The sequence below is a fragment of the Charadrius vociferus genome, unplaced genomic scaffold (genome assembly GCF_000708025.1).
Source record: "Charadrius vociferus isolate BGI_N301 unplaced genomic scaffold, ASM70802v2 scaffold361, whole genome shotgun sequence".
Classification (NCBI taxonomy): Eukaryota; Metazoa; Chordata; class Aves; order Charadriiformes; family Charadriidae; genus Charadrius; species Charadrius vociferus.
The window spans coordinates 507,144-527,541 of record NW_009646657.1 but is presented as its reverse complement, the minus strand read 5'-3'; the positions used below and the strand labels follow the sequence as shown (position 1 = coordinate 527,541).

Below are 20,398 nucleotides of genomic sequence, written 5' to 3'. Positions count from 1 at the left end.
GGAATGCTGAAGGAGTTTTGCTGATCTTTTTCAATACTTAGAATGTACTTGTTATATCCAAAGTTATGTTCTGGGTGCTTCCAAAACAGGCTTCCCTTAAACTGTTCAAAGGGTAATAGCCCTACCTGAATGCTGTGCAATACAACCAAATACACTGTATTTTTCTAATGTCACAAATTAAACATTACATATGAAAAGCTACTCCAGGAGTCACTTGAGGCCAAACAGTTAACACGTTCCAAAAGAAAGAAAAAAAAATGAGGAAATAGCAAGGCTGAATTCTGGGTGTTAATAAAAATGCATCCACCCAATGCTGCTGCACCAGACAAGCTGAGATACTGCAGTTTGGCATATATACATTGCCATATATATGCCACACCAGGAGAAACCCCTAAGTTTCCAGAGTGTGCTAAAAATGGGATTTACTCAGAAGAATCAGAATTTGACCACAGAAGCTCAGTGTTGATCTGCTTAACAGTACAATTCAGGGCTAAAAGGGAGATTATTTGTTCTAGTAAGGCTTCGTACATTATACATCCAGGGGTCTAAAGCCAAAAGACTAATGTTCACTATGGAAAGGTAAAAAGTTTTATTTCCCAGCATAGAATTTACAGACAACTCACTTGTGCATTTCTTTTTAGAAAGGGAACTGCTGTTTCAAAACCTACTGTGCTGAAAAGCTAACACTTTTAACTCAAAATACCCGGAGTCTGCTCAGAGAACAGCGTCCTACTTTACCTGGTTCTCTGTCACAACAAAAATACCCCCCCAAATGCCGACCTCCAAATGCCACAGAGAATCATGAGAATATTACAGCTCCTCTCTCTCATATACAAAAGACTAAAATTTGCATCTTAAAAGAGACTGAAGTCTGCAGAGAAATTGTAATTGCTGAAGATGAAACAATTTCAGGATTGCTGTATATATTTATCATACAGCAAAACAAGCCCCCTTGCCCAGTAAAGCTACCTCTGACCATGGGGAAAAAACACTCCCAAGGTCTGAACATTGAACACGCAAAAAGGTGGGAAACATGAGTGCATGCTGCCTGTATAATTTCAGGCCGGTGCTCCCATGCACCTACGTTAATGTGCACCTTTTATTTTCAGGACTGTTTAGTATTCACTGTTTTAGGGCACACGCCTCATTCTGGTCAAAGGTTGCACAGAGGTCAATTAGCAAGAAGGCATTCAGTGTCTTATCCAGATCTCATTTAGTGTCTCAAACCCCAGTTCTGAAGAAAGAGTTCTTGATTTCTACATACAGTTTTGCAGCGCAAACATTAGAGCATACAAGTGCTCTGCAAACATTAGCATGTGTGTTCACAATGACTTGATGGTAGGCAGGGAGCAGAGCTGCTCCATGCCATCAAATGCACAGCCAGGACAGAGATTCTGAAACCCCACTGGGTAGGGGTTTCGATATGGTATGGTCGATTTTAAGATTACATCTTTTAGGTGTGAAAGCACACCTCTGCAGCTAGCAGCTCCATTTCCCTGTCCTGCAAACAGCATGGACAAGATGAGCGTGCCATGGCAAGCTGCCCGCTGGCTGGATCCGCGCAGTGGGACTCGACTCTGTGGCAGAGAGGAGAAAGCCAATTCCCTGTCACGGTGTCAAGCTGCCTTGGCCCTAAGGCCCCTTCTTTCCATCTTCCACTCCTTAAGTGTCCTCCGATTTCTGCAACAAATGAGGCAGCACACCACCGAAGAACAGCCTCGCTCTTACTCTTCTCTGTACTATGTTCACAGTCTCGTAGAAGAGATACCATTTGATTATCAAAAATTGAATCAAAGATACGAAAAAAGAAAAAGTGAGCAAGACTTGCACAAGAACCTTAACTACTCCCATGTTCTAGCCTGAGTACTCAGTCTGGCAACTTCAATAACATTCTTTTCATTCATGAACGTCTCTTTCATCCCCCATTTTGGGGGGGTGTTGTGTGGTTTGTGTGTGCATGTATTTTTCCTCTCCTTAAAGCAAATGCAAATGTCACCATCAGGTGACAACATGAACACCAGATGTGCAGAGCTGACACCCTCATTTTCCGTACAGAGCCTTGCAGCGAGCCAGTGGAGTCACTCTCAGTGAGCTGGCTCCTGAACGGGATGAACCACATGCTTTGCCACACTCAAGCAATCCCCAATTTGCTACCAACAGCAGTAGACCAAGGACTTCAGAGTCACGCTGGAGGGGATGGTACCCCAGGGAGCACTCTCCCCTCCAGTCACCCCAAGGAGCCCTGTCCCTCCTTTGGACCTGTCCCACCCAACTCATCCCTCTACACTCTCCTTCCCTACCCAGCCATCCGCCTTGTCCTCATTTGTCTAATTTCAAGTTACTGCTCCAAAGCCTCCGGCACCAAAGCTTCACAGCTGAATCCCCTAGATGATTATTCTTATTATTTTTAATCAGGAGCAAAACAACATATTTTTCCTTAGTCACCTTCTTGGAAACAAACAGCAAGACTTGTTTTGGCTGCAACCTTCTCAATTTCATCCGATGTAGACACCTACCAGGGAAAGTTTAAGGCCAAACTCTTAAACTTTGGAAAAATCACAAGCAATTGAAAACATATATTTACAGGAAATCCAACACAACCTTAATAGACAGTGCTGTCAGTTCTGCTAATAATTAAAAGGCAGCAATCTATTAAATTATTTTTAGTTGTGCCCTTACTCTCCTACACACGAGGGTCTTAAAATATCTGTGCATCTGGGAAAAGTCTTTTTCCATGTCAGCACTTGGATGCTATCCCACAGGATAAATTTGCCACACGCATACAGCGCTAGTACTGAAATAATTTTAACTCGTTACTTATATCAATCAAGCACAGGGAAATCGCCCCTGCGCAATCAGTTTAATTACACTCCCCCCTCCTGCCTGCCTCTGCTATGGATGCGATAGATCACAGCTCTAACAAAGATGAAATTCAGAGTGCTACAGGCAGACTCGCTCAGCTCCCGTTGCACACACTCTCCAGCTCCTGGGAGGTCCAAGTGAAAGTCTGAATGAGTTCAGTGGGTACGTCACAGCGAAGTCTTTGGACGCTTACAAGCACTGGCAACAGAAAAGCCTTAAAAACCTCAAACAAACAAACCACCGAGCTGACATTTATTTCCGAACAAAGAAACCCTACCTAGCACCCCACGTCTGATAATCCTGGTCACGAAGCTTGTTTGGAGGGGGGTAAGGGAAATTTCCATGGTGGCAGCAGCTCCCCACCACTCCAGTGTGAGGGGCTGAACAAGGTCCGGGGCTGGCACACACAGTGCGCAGTGGCAGCTCTCCAGAAGTACATGATTGACGTCAGTAACTTGTGTAATCATCCTGCTTTAGCTCAAGTCTATAAACAAAGTTTTCGGGGGGTTGTGTGGTTGGGGTTTTATCAGTTTGGGTGGGTTTTTTTGGTTTTGGTTTTGTTTTTTTTTTTAACCCAGCTCTCAGTAGTTGTATTTTCTCATAGGACTGGAACAATGAAAATATTTGGAGAAACCTCCATCATAAATTAAACTGCAGTGATCTGAAAGGCCTGCCTGCCATCGAACTTGTCCTCCTGAGCCTGAAACCTACTACTGGATATGCTAGTTTCTTTAAGAAAGCCTTCACTGGAACTCTGTCTTTAGAAAGCCTTAAAACAGTACAAATCAGAGTCAGAAAAAAATATCACAGTGATTATGATCGATTTCCCCCTTCCCCAACAGCCTTTTTATATTGTAAATCTAGCACAGGCTGTGCCTTCTGAAATCCTGGGAGAAAACCTCAGTTGGGGCCAAATGTCACAGCTCCATCCATACCACTCGTGATCAGACCTCTCGCACGTAAAAGGTGAGTTTTACCTTCCCATAGGTTAAAACATCAGGATAGATTTTGTCTTTTTTAATGTGTACTTAATGCAATCATCTCAAAGCAGTTTTGTTTCAGCTTGGGTGTAGTATTTGGATGCCCAGAGACATGATTTTGGCTACACAACGATGGCAACATCTGCACTGATGAATGGTGCTATGCTATGTTCACCTGATGTTTTCCAAGTGATTTAGAGAAAGTGAGATAATAAACATAGTGCTTGCTTTCTTCAAAGCAATTTTTGAATCACATCTAATTGATCTCCAAAACAACCTCTGCAGGATGCACAGCAATACTGTCCTTATTTTTCAGGAGAAGACATGGATAGGACACTGTGATGGTTTATACAGGGCCAAAGTTAAGAGAATCTGGACTGGAGATGGGAACATCTTTTCTCTTTCCAAAGGTAACTGCAGTGAAAAAAACTTCAGTAAATCTGAATATCTTCACTTGCAATTATTTTCTGGTGTTGTCTGAAATCCCTTGCTGCTTACTTTTTTCTCAAATCCATATTACTGCTCCTTCTCCCTTTCAAACTGAATATATACACAGTAGGTATTTTCCCCATATTCCTTGACAGCATTATATGTTTTCTGCTACAAAACTGACAAAAGATCCTGATGTGGATGAACCGCAGCAATGACAACTTTGAAAAGTACTACTGGAAAGCCAGAAGTTTGAACTGTACTGCCTTTCCACTGTCTGGAACACAGGTATTGCTCCTTGTCTTGGTGATGGGTATCGACACTTCTCAAAATCATGAAAAAGAGGTTCAAGGATGAAGGCCAGTTAGCTATGAAGGTCGAGACCACACCCATTATGGCACAAGAAACTGTGAAACAGTGTCACCTAAAGTTGGTATTGATGCTGTATGAGGAAGAGAGACTTTAAAAGCGTCATGCCTACCTTGTTGATGTGCAGTTGCTGTTGCTGGAATTGCTGCTTGTGTTTCTCCAAGAACTGCTGGTGCTGCTGCTGGATCACTAACTGCTGGAGGGCCTGGGCGTTCTGGGGAAGGGGAGCAGACTGCGTGCGCCCCAGTGGGCGATGCTGACGGAGTTTGTGTATTGAAGGGGAGACCCGTTCTCCACCAACCAGAGACTGTGCGTGGAGGGGCAGTCCTGAAAGATACCAGTCTGAAGATAATATGGAGGAAAAAACAGCAGAGAAGAAAAAAAGGAAGAAGAAAGGAAGGGAGAAAACGGCTGTTGAGTAACGCTAATGGTGACAATGATACATAACGTTAAAACCAGCCACCTCGCCATTTACAGCTGAAGTATCCTTGAAAGAGAACAGATAACAATTAATTACCATTGGATGGAATAATACTTTGCTTTCTTTTGAATTCTTTGTTTGCTTGTTTACTCAGAGACCCTAGGGACATGTTTCATTTCTTAAAATCAGCGACACCTTACAGACCCTTCTATTGCTCGGTGGGTGACATGAGTTAAGATCACAGTGGTAGACTGAAGAAGTTAAAGTCTTACAGCTTTCCTTGTTATAGGGAGTAATCCCGGTTTCATTTCTAGGGAAGTACCAACCCAAGCTGCCACCCCCACAGCATCCAGCAATTATACCTTACGGGGGGATCACTGGATATGCTGAAGAAAGACAGATGCTGATGAAGCTGCTTCCCACTCTAGACCACGTAGGGAAGCACGTCTGCCTGTGGCTGTGCTACACCCTGCTCCACAGAAATGACTAGAGACGAAAACTTCCACATGATAAACCCCTGACCAGGTTTGCGTTGGAAAAAGCCACTTCCTTGAAGCCTTTCAGGAATATGGGAGCCATCAGGGTTCATTATTTCTGTAGAAAGAAGGTAAGTTAGAGGCCAAGATGACAAATAGCTAGAATTGTTTCCATCACTGTCCTGTGTATACATGCTAGTAACTTAATGAAAACATAAGGTTATTTTGGGATAACTTGTGTTACTCACACACCCCTTGGCAATTTGGGTGCCTCTGATGACTACCATGTGAAATACCCATCTGAGCTCTGGTAAGGGCATGTCTTTAGGAAGTACCCTGTCTTTTTAGCTGTTCTTGGAGTAAGTTAGTTCCTGCTCTGCTCTCTGAAAACATACCTTCACATACTTCTTAGAAAGCTGTGACATGAAGACACATGTCCAACACAAAGCCCAACCCAAGGGGGAAGGAGCTGAGGATAAACCTTTACTTTTGCTTGTTACACCTTTGGATAGAAAGGCATCACTGGTGTGACGTGCTGTCTCCCTAATGTGGATAAGGCTGCACACAGTTTTAGGAAAAAATTACTCTTTTGCTTTACCTCATTGTATAAAACAAACTAGAGACTGCACAAGTGATTAGCATCATTCAGAAATACTGCCCAGTTCAAGGGTCAGAGAATTTGTATCTTCTCTTTCTTCAGTCTTCCACTGAGAAGAGAGAGAAGCTGCCCAGAAGCTTGCAGCCAGCTGAACACAGTGGATAAGAAAAACCTTGACATTTCTGTCCCAGGACATTACCTCCTTTTCCTACTGATTCACAGAACTGCCCTATGTGGAAGAAACTGACTCATTTAAAAGCCTCTCCCTCTTGAGGAAAGATTCACCAAGTTTCTCCCACCCTTTGCTTTTCTGAAAAGAAACATGTAAAAGGGTATCTTATTTTATAAATGCGTGTTTCTAAATGTGTGTGCATATACACACACATGCCTCTGTGTGTATGAATATCTGAATTATTTGGAAAGATGTGGTCCATTTCCCTTACAGCACAGTTCCTCTTACCAAAAGTTCAAATTAGACAGCAGAGGAAGGTAACCTATACAGTTTGCATAGGACACCTTGGAAGACTACCTTCCTCCAAGTGAATGACTAAGGTCCCCCCGTGAAAACTTTCCAGGGAGACGCCTTGTTCCTACTTCAAACACACAGGTCAATGTGAAGGATATTATCCAGAGTCACAAGAGGAACAGCAGACCAAAGGGATTCTGCTGTAGTTTCCCAAAACCCCCATGTCTACCTTCCAACACAGAAGCAGCATGCCATCGTGGTGGATCATTTTGCAGCTGTCAGGAGACTATCTCCAGAGCTGAAGGCTACCAGCGGAATACTAATAAACTCTACTTCACTTCCAAGGAAGTTCAGAGTACTAACTGTAGTTTGGCAGCCAGTCCACTTATGTCTTTTGAGACCATGTGTCAGCTTGCTCTCTCTCAATTGCTGCATCTGGAACGTGTGTTTCTTCTTGTTGCTCTGTTGTATAGTGAATATTTCTCCTTAGTGTTGGTTTATAACATGTTGTACTCACTCTGAAAACACCACATGTAGCAGGTGGACTAGAAGGAATACACTTGGAAGCAAACAAAGTACACTGTAAACTGAAGGAAGCTTTGAGAGATGTCAAATAGGAAACAGAACAGCATCTCTTCCTACGTGTGCTTTAAAGCAAATGCCAGCATGAAGGGAGAAGGAAGTTTTGGTGATAGGGTAAGAGCAAAAATCTTCCCCAATGGCTCTTCATCAACAGACCTTGGCAAAGGGCAACTGGTGAAGAGCCATGTCATGACTCTGGGTAACCTCGTCACGCCACAGCAACCATGGCAGGAGGCAGCAACAAAATTACGTAAAGGTTCAAGGAATCTGCGCACACCACTCTTACAGCTCTGAGAGTGCTGGCTAAACAACACACTTCTGTGCTTCAGCTTCCCCATATGTACATGCTTATAAGCTTATCACAACCCCACGTATATTCCTGGGTCGTGAATGTATAACCAGATACAAGCCAAACCAGAGCCGTACTGTAATGCTTCAATGATCAACATCTCTCAAGAGTTTCCATTAGAAACAGAATGAAAGAAATAAAAATCAACACATCTACAACTTACGCAGAACATCTTTTGTCCCAGCATTACACACTGTGAAACAGAGATGCATCCTACTGGGGATTATTGCTTTGAATCAACCCTATTTATAGAAATATGCCTTCCCACAGGTACTTAATTCTGAAAATATGACACAGGGAGTGATTCAAAGCAATTAGCATACTGAAAATGTAACATATACAAACAAATACAATCTGTTTGAATGCAGTTGATTTTGCCATGCTTTTGCCATTTATAATAATGACGAAAAGCAAGTATTTTTATCTGGGATTTTGTAAATGCATGCCTTTCATATACAGAATAGAAACCATCCGTGACAAACAGGAAGGGTAATCATAAGACACAATGCTTTTGTATCCACTTTAATCTAAAGTATCCACTTTAATCTAATCAGAACTCTTAACTATATAGTTTTAAATTGTGACCTACAAACTTATGCTTTACTTATGGAAGTAAATACCATTTATTTTCATTTCACTAAATTGACAAGGCAGCTTCCCCCTACCTCTGGATGAGGTGGGCAACCTCTGATTTTGCAAATGCCACCACTATCCAAAGTATCAACAAACACATCCTAAAGGTTATATATATATTATACCTACATAATGTACAGATGATGCAGTACCTCTTTTCGTACAAGAGAACGCTTTACAGAAAACTCCCAGATGTCACTTGCTGTCTCTCCCCAGCTGGGACTGATTTTTTTGTATTATCTACAGAGCACTCACCTGTGACTAAGGGAGTTTGTGCAGTTGGCTGTTCCAGTAAGACCATGTGTTGCAGAAGAGGGTTATGTGCAGTTCCCCCATCTCTTTCCAACGTTGTAGTGCTCAAGTAGGGAGTGAGGTGGGTGCCAGGAAATAAAGAGATCCGCTGCTGTAAGGTCGGGATTGTGAGTCTCTCCGCATCCTGCTGTGCTGATCCTCCCTGCAAACACACAATTGATGGCACAGCGCACTACGGCATAAATTGGTGGAAACAACATTTAAAAAGCTGCACTCCACCACCACTTACGCTGGAAGGGCCAGTTGCAGGCAGTCCTAGTGTGATGTTGGGCAAAGAAGGAGATGTGTAGAGTGGAAGCTGTGTTACTGAGCCTTCACGATTCACAAGTCTGTGAGCCAGGCTGGTCTGGAAACAAAATTAAGAACATTGTCCTGGTGAGGGAGCATCCACAGATCAGATCAAGGACACAGTACACTTGCTGTGAGGACACATCAGAAACATACAGAGCTGACGTTGGAAACAGCAAACAGGGGAACTAAGCTCTGCTTCAGATGCAGCCTAAATAGGCACAGACTAGGTGCATGTCCTGAATGTCACTGCTGTGGCCATGCAGGGGGCCAACGAGACCAGGATAACCAACACAGGGATGATCTTGCTCTGCAGCTGCCGCCAACATCGCTGCCCTACAGAGAGACCTTTTACAGTTTATTTGATCTTTATTGGACACTAAAGATCACCCCTGCATCCTCACTGGTACTCTGCTTCTGGCCCAGTCTTCATGCAGCGCCACTACAAAAAGCTTTTGCAAATATTTAACAGCTTGCTTGTCCTTCTCAAGTATTTGCCCCTTTTAAAACTAAAACAGATTACCTTAAAAATGGCATTACAAGGGCTGTTGTTCTCTTTAGCAAATCACAGACAATTTATGCTATTTACTAGCATACTTTAGCTTAAATCAGACTTCAAAATTTCATCAAAAAGCCTTAAGGCTGCATTTATGTAGCTATTTCCTGATTTTCAAGGTAAAATGCAAGATTTACTGAATTATCTTATAGCCATTTAAAGCAGGAGTACTTAAGTAAAAATACCTTTAATTTCAAAACAAGATTGATTTGAAATACACACTAGAAAACCGATTACAAAAATTACATTATTTTAAACTGCCCGATTTTCCTGTTAGGAAACAAGTGTTACGATCACCCTGAATTCTCTGCAGGTGATTTTCCAACTTAACAAAATAGAGTTTAGATTTCAAAAAGACTCTATAGAATTTCTACTGTTTAACTCAGGTGTTACAATGAAAAAAGGAGTTATGATTTAACTTAATATTAGACTATGGAGCAATCTATATCGATGTAACAGAGATCTGACGAATGGCTTTATACATTTTAGACCTAAATTCATAGTCCTGTAAGTCAATAAGACTTTGCAGGTTATTTCTTTGGTTGCAAGGCTAGGACAGCTCTGGATAATAAAAACCTATTTTTCTATCTTCAAGACTCTAAGGTGAGACTTAAAAAAGACTTGCAGCAACCTTTCAGGGAACAGGGGGGAAGCACATAATAACTAACATTGAAAACCAAACATTTTCTATGTAACAATCTTCAACAGCAATCCGGCCTCCTTGATTTATGGAAATTTAACTGGGCTAGCTGACAGCTTTAACAAGACACCTCACCTCTGCACCTGAGTTGGTGCTGCCCATGCAAGAAGGACAGGAGTAGTAAAGCTTCCCACGCCTACGTTTGTCACCGTTATCAGATACTTGGGATGCCTTTCAAATAGACTCTTCTATTAACTATTAACTTCTACTACTTCTATTACCTTCTATTAACTAACTTGCCAGTCATTCTCCCAGTGTCAAACTTTGCCTAAATTCCTCACATTCAGCAAAGTCACCTAGTCTTCATACAACCTTGTGCAAAATTTCATCTGCAAAGTGAATTTTTTCTTATTTCCTTTTGCCTTCTTGTGCTTTCATTAATGTCATTAAAGCTTATTGAAAATATAATATTAGAGATCAGTTCTCCCATAAAAAGAGTAAATCTGTTTTTAAGATCCCATTTCATAATTTGCTGCCCCAAAGGAGGAAATTTGCAGGGAGCATTTTGCTATTGAGCGGTAAAGGGCATGTGATTGTGCATACCTCCACACCACTTCTTCCAAGTAATGTTGAGCACTACTGGCAATTTTGCTTTAATTTAAATTACATAACGTTAGCATGCCACAACAAGAATAAGATAGTTATTGTCAGCAGAATAATGAAATATTTTACTGGTATCACAAATGAAAGAAAACTACATCCATTTTTTCTTTGAACAATCAATACTCTGTAGTTGTGCCTCAAACTATCTCCTGGGGATTTGTTTTAAAAACAACTAAGAGAAAAACCCAGCTGCTGATGCTACGAGCATATGATATTTAGCAGCATTATCATAACTTTAAATATACAGATCCCATCTATGGGTTGTACCCAAGTGTTTTTTGAATTGCACAGAAGAGAACAATTTCAGCATGTACAATTTTCATCTGCAGTCAAGTATTTTTTTATAGTCTTGTATCAACTGCAATGGCAATGAATATCATGTACACTTCAGAGATGGAAAAGCCTTTAGACTTAAAAACAGTATTTAAAAATAGATATTGTCTATTTGAAAAGGAGGCAGAGAGCTGTAGTCTTTCTACACTGAAGACAAGCACTGAAACTTAAATAATGAACTCAGATACCATGTTCCAACATATCTGAAATGGCTCAAGAGGTGACCTAGCAAACTAAAAAGCACAGAAACATATATCTCACTTAAAATAAAACATGAAGGTAAGCATGAAACACTTAAAGTTGGCAAGATTATTTTTTCAGAAAGATTTAAGTATCTCTATATATTCAAAAGTGAGAACATAAGAAAGCCTGCTCAACTAGTATTAAAGAAATCTCCAACACTTGGACTACCAGGTAATACTATTTCTACTGAAGGAGAAGATTTTAAAGAAACCAAAACCCTACCTTGTCCAGTTTTTTTTTTTTTCCCAAATGAACCTATACAGACAAATGAATCAGCTAGTATCACAACATGAAATGCTGGAAGAAAGTGCAGTTATTGTTCCTCAAAAACAAATGCAAAGGACTAGGACATTTTGCTAAACCATTCAAGTAAGCCTGAAATGCTGGGAGAACAGTTTGTGCAACAGGTTACTGGTGTTCTGTTTGCTATCACACAGTGATTTATGTTTCATTCTGTTCTGTGATGGCAATGATCCAATATACTTAACACAGTCCTGGGCAGTTTTAAAATTGGAAATGCGCAATCATTTTTATGTTACGTTTATCCTTTTTTTCTAAAAAAATATAGAACAGTGAAAAAAGTTCTAGACATTATTTCCAGAGAAATGAGAAGTAGATTTTCTTCCTCCTTTTTGCATAGGTTGTTTGGAGATGGTGCATCAAATGCTGCTCTTATAAAAATTCTAGATCAACACACTTCTTTCCTCACATGCAGCAGCACTGCTGTGGATTAGACACTGCAGTACAGTTGCAAAAGAGGCAAAGACACCTTCCAGGGAAAGGTTTTGTCAGTACAGAGATTTTTTCAAAATCATCTGCAAAGCTCATGCCTCAGCCTAACTTACAAAATTGCTGCATTACAAGCAGATGATGAAAAGTTTTTCTTATAGTTTGCGTCCATTTTAGTAGGTATTGATAGTGTAGTCACAGATGATTACTTCAAATTATTTAGTTGAAAAATAAAACGGTTAGGGAGAATACTACAGCTTCATATTCACCTGCATGAGCTAACACTGACTTACAGGAAGCTGCCTGCTCTGTTTATATCACAAGAAATTGTTGAATCCTCTAGTTTTTCCATCAGCAGTAATTGGAGATTTGCAGTTTGCTAAGTATAGACAAGATTGACAGCTCCTGAATCGGCAAAGCCGGTAACTCGGCGCTAGTCTTCCTGGGGCTAACACAAATGTACCTAAGACGTGCCCTCAGCTCAGCCAGTCTTCAGTTCTGCAATCCTGATAAATAACGCTGTATATAAAATACTTTTTCCCAGGTCTGCTCCAAACTACTAAACAGTCGGTGTGCATCTCAAAATCCACGTCTCTTTAGAGCAGCTTCAGCTCCCAGTATCAAGTGAAGATTCCACCTTACACCATCTTAATCGTTTCAAGAATTGTCTTAATCTTGTAAGGTCTACAGTAGACTAGAGCGGATATAGATATGTGTTGGATAACTTGGCATAGGAGAGCGTGGAGTAGAAGGCATACTGCCTATATTAAATGCTGTTACACTACATTAGAAATGAAAATAAAGGGAAGGTCTGTACAAAACTAGAAAGCAGTAAGGGCTTACATTTATACCACAAAGTTTTTTTCAGCTCTAAATGACAATTTGGGAGAACAAGCACAAGCCTGTTTTTACAGTCCTGATGTTCAGACAGACACTATATTCACGGGGAGAACATGGGTAAACTGGATTAAAAGAAATGCACCAGTGACACAACACAGTCATGCTGTTTTTTTACATGTAAGGCTTATGGTGGGAGCCAGTTAACATGGCCCATACCCCAACATTTGCCTTCAGAAAAAGGTGGACTTCAGTAACTCTGAACACAGGTGCTGCTGTGTTGAATCAAACCCCAGTTTACTCAGCCCAATACCCTGCCCTTGACATCCATAGCAGAAGCCTCAAGTCACAGTGAAACCTAAGGATTACAAACTACCACATGGCACCAGGCACCAAGCTTTCAAATCCTTTAGGTGGGGAGGAAAAGGTTAAATCCATTCCTTTTAATCCAGTTCTGGTTTGGTCATATTTAGACTAACCTACCGCACGCAACAAATTCACCCTATATACAATATATGAGAACAAATTCCCCAAATTTTACAATATTCGCATTTGACCAGGAAACGCTTTTCATGCTCTACCTTGCTAAATCACTTTTGTTTTTACTCTTTCCTCACAACAAAACCACTACGAGTTACCACAAGCAGCTTGTGAACTGGCTCAAACTAGATTTAATAAACAGATAACACATACTGTCAGCCCAGATTGAGAGGTAATTCCGAAAGTCTGCTCCAAGTCATGACTGGGGTTTGTTCTTTCTTTTTAAGTGTGGTGCCCACTGGTTTGTATGCCCAAATTCCTAAAACTCTGCAAAAACTGATTAGAAACCCAAGCATTAAAAATCAGAGTGAGGAAGGGCTCTGTACCTCTGCTTGAATACTCGTGACTGATCCTGCAATTCCATTCTCGGCGCTTATGTTATTGGAGCTGTTGTTTGGAGAGCTGGGACCAGATCCAGGAGCACTGTTGCATGCAGAGTCTAAAAACACATCCAAAACCAACTTTCAGCATTACAAACAATCTCTGCGATGGTATTTAGACAGATAACAACCACTTGAGTTTTGTTTTGGAGGAAAGCAACCCTCCTCCTCCCCATTTTTCCCCCTAAATCTTCCCAGGGCTCTTAAAATACTGACAAACACTTTCAAATGGTCTGTCCAAGTACCTACTTACCCTATTTATGTCTTCTCCTCATGGGGGTTTCTCTTGTAGTATATTAATAACTTTAAATACAATTGCAATATAATAAAAGACATGAAAGCCTTGAAGAGGCCAAACTGGAGAACGTCAGATTGTCCTGCTTCATTTTTCTAGAAGTGCTTCTCTCACCCTCTTTAGCCTATAACCCTAATGACACCCTCTCGCCACATATTGCATCACACTGCACGCTGGAACCAGGGAACCATCTCAGCATTGACATTTTCCCATGCAGGCTTCTGGTGCCTCTGGATTAACTGGAAATATGTTGCCAGCACCAAGCCCTCATGCAGATCGTGCACGAGAGCTGACCTCTGCTTTTATAAAGAAGCACCAAGATTTTCCGGTGCAGGCAAGCGGGCAGGTGTGATGTCCTCGTCACCTGTGAAGTGCCCACACCATGACAAGTCCTTGGAGAAACATGACCCGCCTTGGGCTGCCCTTCATGCAACACCACTGCTCCCACAGCACTGAGGTCCCAAAAACTGCCTGGGGACTGACTCACAAGGATGGTGTTTTGCCAGGATGGCAAACTAAATAATTTTAAGAGATTTAAAAGCTGCCTGAGTGACATGGGACTGGACGGACAGCTAGCCATGGTCATGGTTGAACACATTTTACAGAAATCAGGAAAAACTCTACAGGGCCTAAAACGGTAAATGTGTTTCAAATCACTGCCTTTGTTTTTTGGGGGTTTTTTTGTAAGTCTTCTCCATTCAGGGAGTAAAACACTTTTTCGTTGGAAAAACCCAAGATGGAGTTAATCCCCTAAAATAATTCTGTTATCACCCGAATGCTCAGAAAATCCTCTCAGAGTTGTATATTTTATCAACACAGTCCCTGTGAACTCCATAATCAAAACCAAAGAGATGACCAGCCTGAAATCAAAGCCTCCCCATTAATGATGCAGAAATAACAACAAACAGAAACAGCGCATGAAATTGCCACAACCAGAAAACTTCTCTCAGAAGGTCTCCTGCTTGGTATATGGCACAGCTTCCAGTGTTTCTCCTTTCATTTTGGAAGGTAAATAACACTAAAACTTTTTTTTCTGAACTTTCCTCCTCCCCAAGCACAGGATTTGCCTAATGCCAGAACAATCTCCTAGTGGCTGCAACTGTTCAGGCTGCAGCAGTCTCATAATTGCCCCAGAAGAAATAAAAGCCAGTTGTTACAATGGGGGGGATTTAAAAAAATTATTTTCTTTTATGGCATTATTCTGTACATACTATTTTGCTATTTCAAGCCTTGCAAGTACCTCCAGGAAAGTAGCAAAGTGACTTTTTTTTTTTTAAAGAAGCGTTGTTGCTTTTTGTAGGCTCTGCATTTGCAGGGAGGGGGGGATGCATCTCGCTATCAAGAAGACTGAGCACTGGTTAACACCCAACTGAGCGCATAAAATTGAACTTCTCCATGGAAAGCAGCTTCACAGAGCCCAGGTGTTTTGAAAAAAACATTCTGAATGCATGGAAAATATGGGCTTTTTCTGGGACCACCTCATTAACTACAACATATCAGATCTCGTGTATACTATCTAGACATAGGAAATTACCTGGAACATTCAGACTGTGACTCTATGCAGATCTGTTCTTCAGGGATTAAACACACATTCTACTCCCTGAAGTGGGACTACTTTTAAAAGTTATTTTCCATTCAAAAGTCCCCTCTTACTATAACGACTCAGCTATTTTTCTAGCTAGGCTCCAGGCTGGCTTCTTGAACCAGATCTATGCTCAGTGAGAAGCAGGAACTTCCACTACCATCTCTGAAGGCATTACTGGGATCAAACAGTCAGCCGCTAAGGCTTGATTTATCCTAAAAACCATGTAACATAGCAATATGAGTGAAGTAAATTCAGTTTCCAGATCTGATATAAATTATGCTTAGCTGTTGAAATCATATATTCCCCCTGCAAACAGAGAGGCTCTGACACAGAGCAGTGCATAGCTACCTCAGAGTGTCCCAGAACCATTGGGCTCTCTAAAGAGAGCTCACTGAGTTTGTCTGAATGATGACAGTGCCTTAAAGTGAGACAAAAGTCTGGAAGAGCTGTCACATAGTGGTACTTACACAGAGGCATCCCTAGATGGTGCTAACAATTAACTTTATGGTAATCGATGTATCTACTCTGATCTCTCTTTACAAACTTCATTCCCAGAATGTTTTTAAGGACAACAAGAAACCGCCTAGTAAGTAGTCAGAAATATCAGCTGTACATATAAAAAAATGCCTTATATGTTTTAAAACTTTGGCATAATTACTTAACAAGGAACTATGGCAGTCTGCCCAAAGTCTAAAACAAACAGGGCTTGTAAAGCGTTTACTGATGGAGGACGACAGCTGTAAATTATGGCCTCCCCACGGACATTAATAGCATCACCTTTGAGAAATTTTATTTCTCAACAACCTGTTGCTGAAGATCATAGAAATGCTTGGGAAAAAAACAGCACTCTGGTGGCATATCCACATCTGTCTACACACTTCTTAAAACAAACCACAAAAAAAAAAGCTCATTGAGTTGGTAATGCTGTCTCAATAAAGAGGTATCCAATGGACCAACGCTGCTGATGCTCACATGCATCAGCCACTGTTGAACTCTGCCAACTTTATCCAGGATTCACTAAAATTGAGAGGCAAACAAAAGATCCGCGCTGCACAGTTAACTAGATGCAGGAATTTTGGAAAGGGACACCTCATTGAGTGGCTGCCGGCACAGACTTGTTGCTTACTCAACATACCTGTGACATCCAGCGGGCGCTTCTTAAGAGCAGTAACCACTGGACCATCCTTTCTGCGCAAGAGGGGGCTGCTTCGTCTTTCAGCAACTTTTTGCTTTAGTCTGGATCGTAACTTCAGATTGGGTTCAGATGCTGAGCAGAAAAAGGAAGAGTAAACAGTGTTTTGGTTAATACTATTTCAGTAGTTTTTCACTCAACGCAAAGGTGGGTTGCAGTTCAGCATCTGCAGAAGCCTAAACGAAAGTAGTTGTTTGATAGCATATATTTGGAACAAAGACATCTCAATGTAATGAATAGGTCCCAGCCTATGTGATACCCGAATTCACTGGCAATGAAAGTCAATAGAATTTCAATTAAAAACTAATAATCATCCTGCCAGGTCTTCTCTCAAGTGACACAGACTTACAATCTGCTGTGAACTCATTCAGACTAATGCAGAGTGTACCACTCCCATCCCCTAGTTTCCCACCTCTGCTCAACTTGCTTCCAAACCAGTGGTAAACCTAACTTACAGGATCAAAAAAAAAAAAAATCACCGTGGGCTGAGACGCTATCTGTGATGTGTTGCTGAAATAGGTAGCTTCACACCCTTGGAGTCATCCGACCCCAGGGTGAGCTGACTTAGGGAGGTTGGCCAGGGGAGGGGGAAAAAAATACAAAAATCAAACCCCACAATCAAAACAGGTGAATGATTTCCTGCTGGTTCACCTCCCTGAAGCAACTCACCTTGGAGTCAGACGTGTCAACTGGAACCAGCGTCAACTCAAGAAAAAGCATATAAGAGTGCGGTCAAGGCCAAAGCCAACACCAGGGAGAAGATTCGTTTATTTGGGGAGCAACTTGCATAAATCATCACAGTCACAAAGTTAAACCATATCTAAAACCACATCAAATCCTTTGAAAATTCAGGGATGCCAAGGGTAGGTGCACATTTATTTCCTGAGACCACAGCCTGACTTGCATCATACCTTTGAGAGAACTCTCTTAAAAAAAAACTTCTGCTGTACCCAAATCCTCAGATTTAATTTCTCCCAAAGTCGAAGCAGAGCTCCTGGGAACCCCTAATGCCTCTGGCCTAATGACAGCTGGCAACACCGAACATGTTTGCACAGCACAGCTTATCAAGTTTTTATAAAGGTGATGAAGCCTTAAGTCAAGATTCCTCCTGCAAGATGATTTTCTCTGTAAACTTTCTGATCTCTTGAGTATACATGAAGTATCTGCTTTGGTGCTTGAGGGCTCCTGACAGTTATGAGATTTGTGAACTGGCCCAATCTTTTCCCTTCCTCAACCTCTTAACAACTCTGTGGCTTAATCCCTTTGAACCAGAAAATCCAGTGCTCTCACCATTAACTACCAATACACTCGTCTCCCTACACTCCAGGCCCAATAATCTACATTTCTTTAGAGGAATTAAAAAAGAGTTTACAAACTGATTTGAATTAACTAAGTCTGGCTACAGATATATTTCCCCACAGTTGGCTTTGACCGCTGGGTCACGTAAAAGATCAAGCCTGACAATGTTAATTGTAGGGCTCAAAAATCAGAAGGCTGATGAATTCAAGATCAAATGCTTGAAGTTAAGCCATCAAAACAGTTCTTTGATGAAACTTTTTTGGGGGGGGGAAGAGCTTTTCATGACTGTTTTGGACAGAAAAATGCCCACAAGAGATAAAGGGAGGACTAAAACAAGTGTCAGACTCCTCAAGATGATGCTTAAAATGCAGTACAAAGTGCATTAGCAAAGGAGGAATCATAGGGCATTTGCATATAAAATGGCAGGGGACTGAATGCAAATCTGTCATTTTGCTCAGAGGGCAATATTACAAGAGTGGACTGGTTAAAATACAAGCGTACGCTATAATGAGCTACTTCATAAAGTTCTCTTCAAAACACAAGTTGACTTACTATTTTAAAAGTAGTCTTCAAGCACTTGAACATTCAGTACTTCATCTCACATCTTTTAATTCACAGCTTTAATGTGTTTCAAATATTGAGTATTAGTAACTGTCTAGCTGTTCTGGTCAAGACTTTAAAAGGACAAATGGGAATGTGTCACAGCTAGATGCTGATACATCCATTTTAGATACATTTGCACTGCCAACCAGCAAACGAAATATAAGCCTATCCCACAGCTGTTAAAATGATCTGTCTTCTGACAAAGCAAAATATGACAATAAAAACTGTACTTCCGTGCAAATTTTATTCACATGCAATTTATACCCTGCATGGTGTTCATCTGAAGTATGTTTTCCGTTGGGAGCAAAAAAGTAATTGTGTGGCTTTCAAATACAGACAATAAATTGGTTAGAAACACCTTAAAAATAGGCAGGGAAACAAAAGATCTCCGGTCAAAGATTACCCAATGCTACCAGATATGTCCCATATGTAAAGCCACAATAAAAACATCCTTTCATGTAATAGGAAGGGAATGAAGATAGAAACTTACAGCCTTAAAAGAGAAAACACTTTAAGAATAAATTATAGCAAAAGCAGCGTATTATAACTTCTCAGACAAAACTATTTTCAGGCAAAACTATTCTGTATATTTGTTTTGAAACACCAAACACTCTAAAGAACTGCATTTGTTTAGTTTGCTCTGATTTGGGTTTATCCCCCAGATATAATCCCAAATCTAACATGTCATCAAGATTTCAGACAGCATAATCCCTAAACTCATTTAATTGGGTGCTATATAGCCCAAAGTAGGTGAACTAAAATTCAGTACAGGCAGAAGGAGTACTTCAAAAGGGCTAACTTTGGTCTCTTCAAGAAGCTGCTTGGAGAAATCCCATGGGAGAGGGCTCTAGAGGGTAGGGGGGCTCAAGAGAGCTGGCTGATTTAAGTATCACTTCCTCCAAGCTCAGGATCGGTGCATCCCTAAGAGCAAGAAATCAGGCAAGGGAAGCAGGAGACCTGCACGGCTGAGCAGGGAGCTTCTGAAAAAGCTCAAGTGGAAGAAGGGAGTTTACAGTATGTGGAAGAAGGGACTGACCGCTTGGGAAGAGTACAAGAATGCTGTCAGGGTATGCAGGGATGAAACGAGGACAGCCAAGGCCTCCTTGGAATTAAATCTGGCAAGGGATGTCAAGGTCAACAGGAAGGGTTTCTTCAAGTGTATAGGAGGCAAAAGGAAAACTAGGGAAAATGTGGGCCCACTGTTGAACGAGACAGGTGCTGTGGTGTCAGGTGATGCAGAGCAGGCAGAGTTGCTGAATGCCTTCTTTACTTCAGTCTTTACTGCTCAGGGCAGCCCCCAGGAGTCCCAGACTTTGCAGGTGGCAGAGAAATTCTGGAGGAAGGAAGACTTTCTCTTGGTTGAAGAGGAACAAGTTAGAGAGCAGTTAAGTAAACGGGATACCCACAAGTCCATGGGTCCCGATGGGATGCACCCACGAGCACTGAGGGAGCTGGCAGAAGTCATTGCTGGGCCACTCTCCATCATCTTTGAAAGGTCCTGGAGGACAGGTGAGGTGCCTGAGGACTGGAGGATAGCCAATGTCACTCCAGGCTTCATAAAGGGCGAGAACGAAGACCTGGGAACATCATCTTTGAAAGTTCCGGGAGGACAGGTGAGGTGCCTGAGGACTGGAGGATAGCCAATGTCACTCCAGGCTTCATAAAGGGCGAGAACGAAGACCTGGGAAACTACAGGCTGGTCAGCCTCACCTCCATCCCTGGAAGGACGATGGAACAA

General features: G+C 41.5%; 1 protein-coding gene across 1 annotated transcript in view; it reads right to left on the bottom strand.

Annotated features, from left to right (window-relative positions):
* HDAC4 (histone deacetylase 4) overlaps positions 1-20,398 on the bottom strand; it is a 164,056-nt gene that overhangs the window by 67,594 nt on the left and 76,064 nt on the right. Inside the window, 5 exon segments of the mRNA XM_009889067.1 lie at positions 4,753-4,982; positions 8,421-8,619; positions 8,707-8,823; positions 13,633-13,745; positions 16,693-16,833. Of these exon segments, the coding sequence (XP_009887369.1) occupies positions 4,753-4,982; positions 8,421-8,619; positions 8,707-8,823; positions 13,633-13,745; positions 16,693-16,833 (800 nt within the window).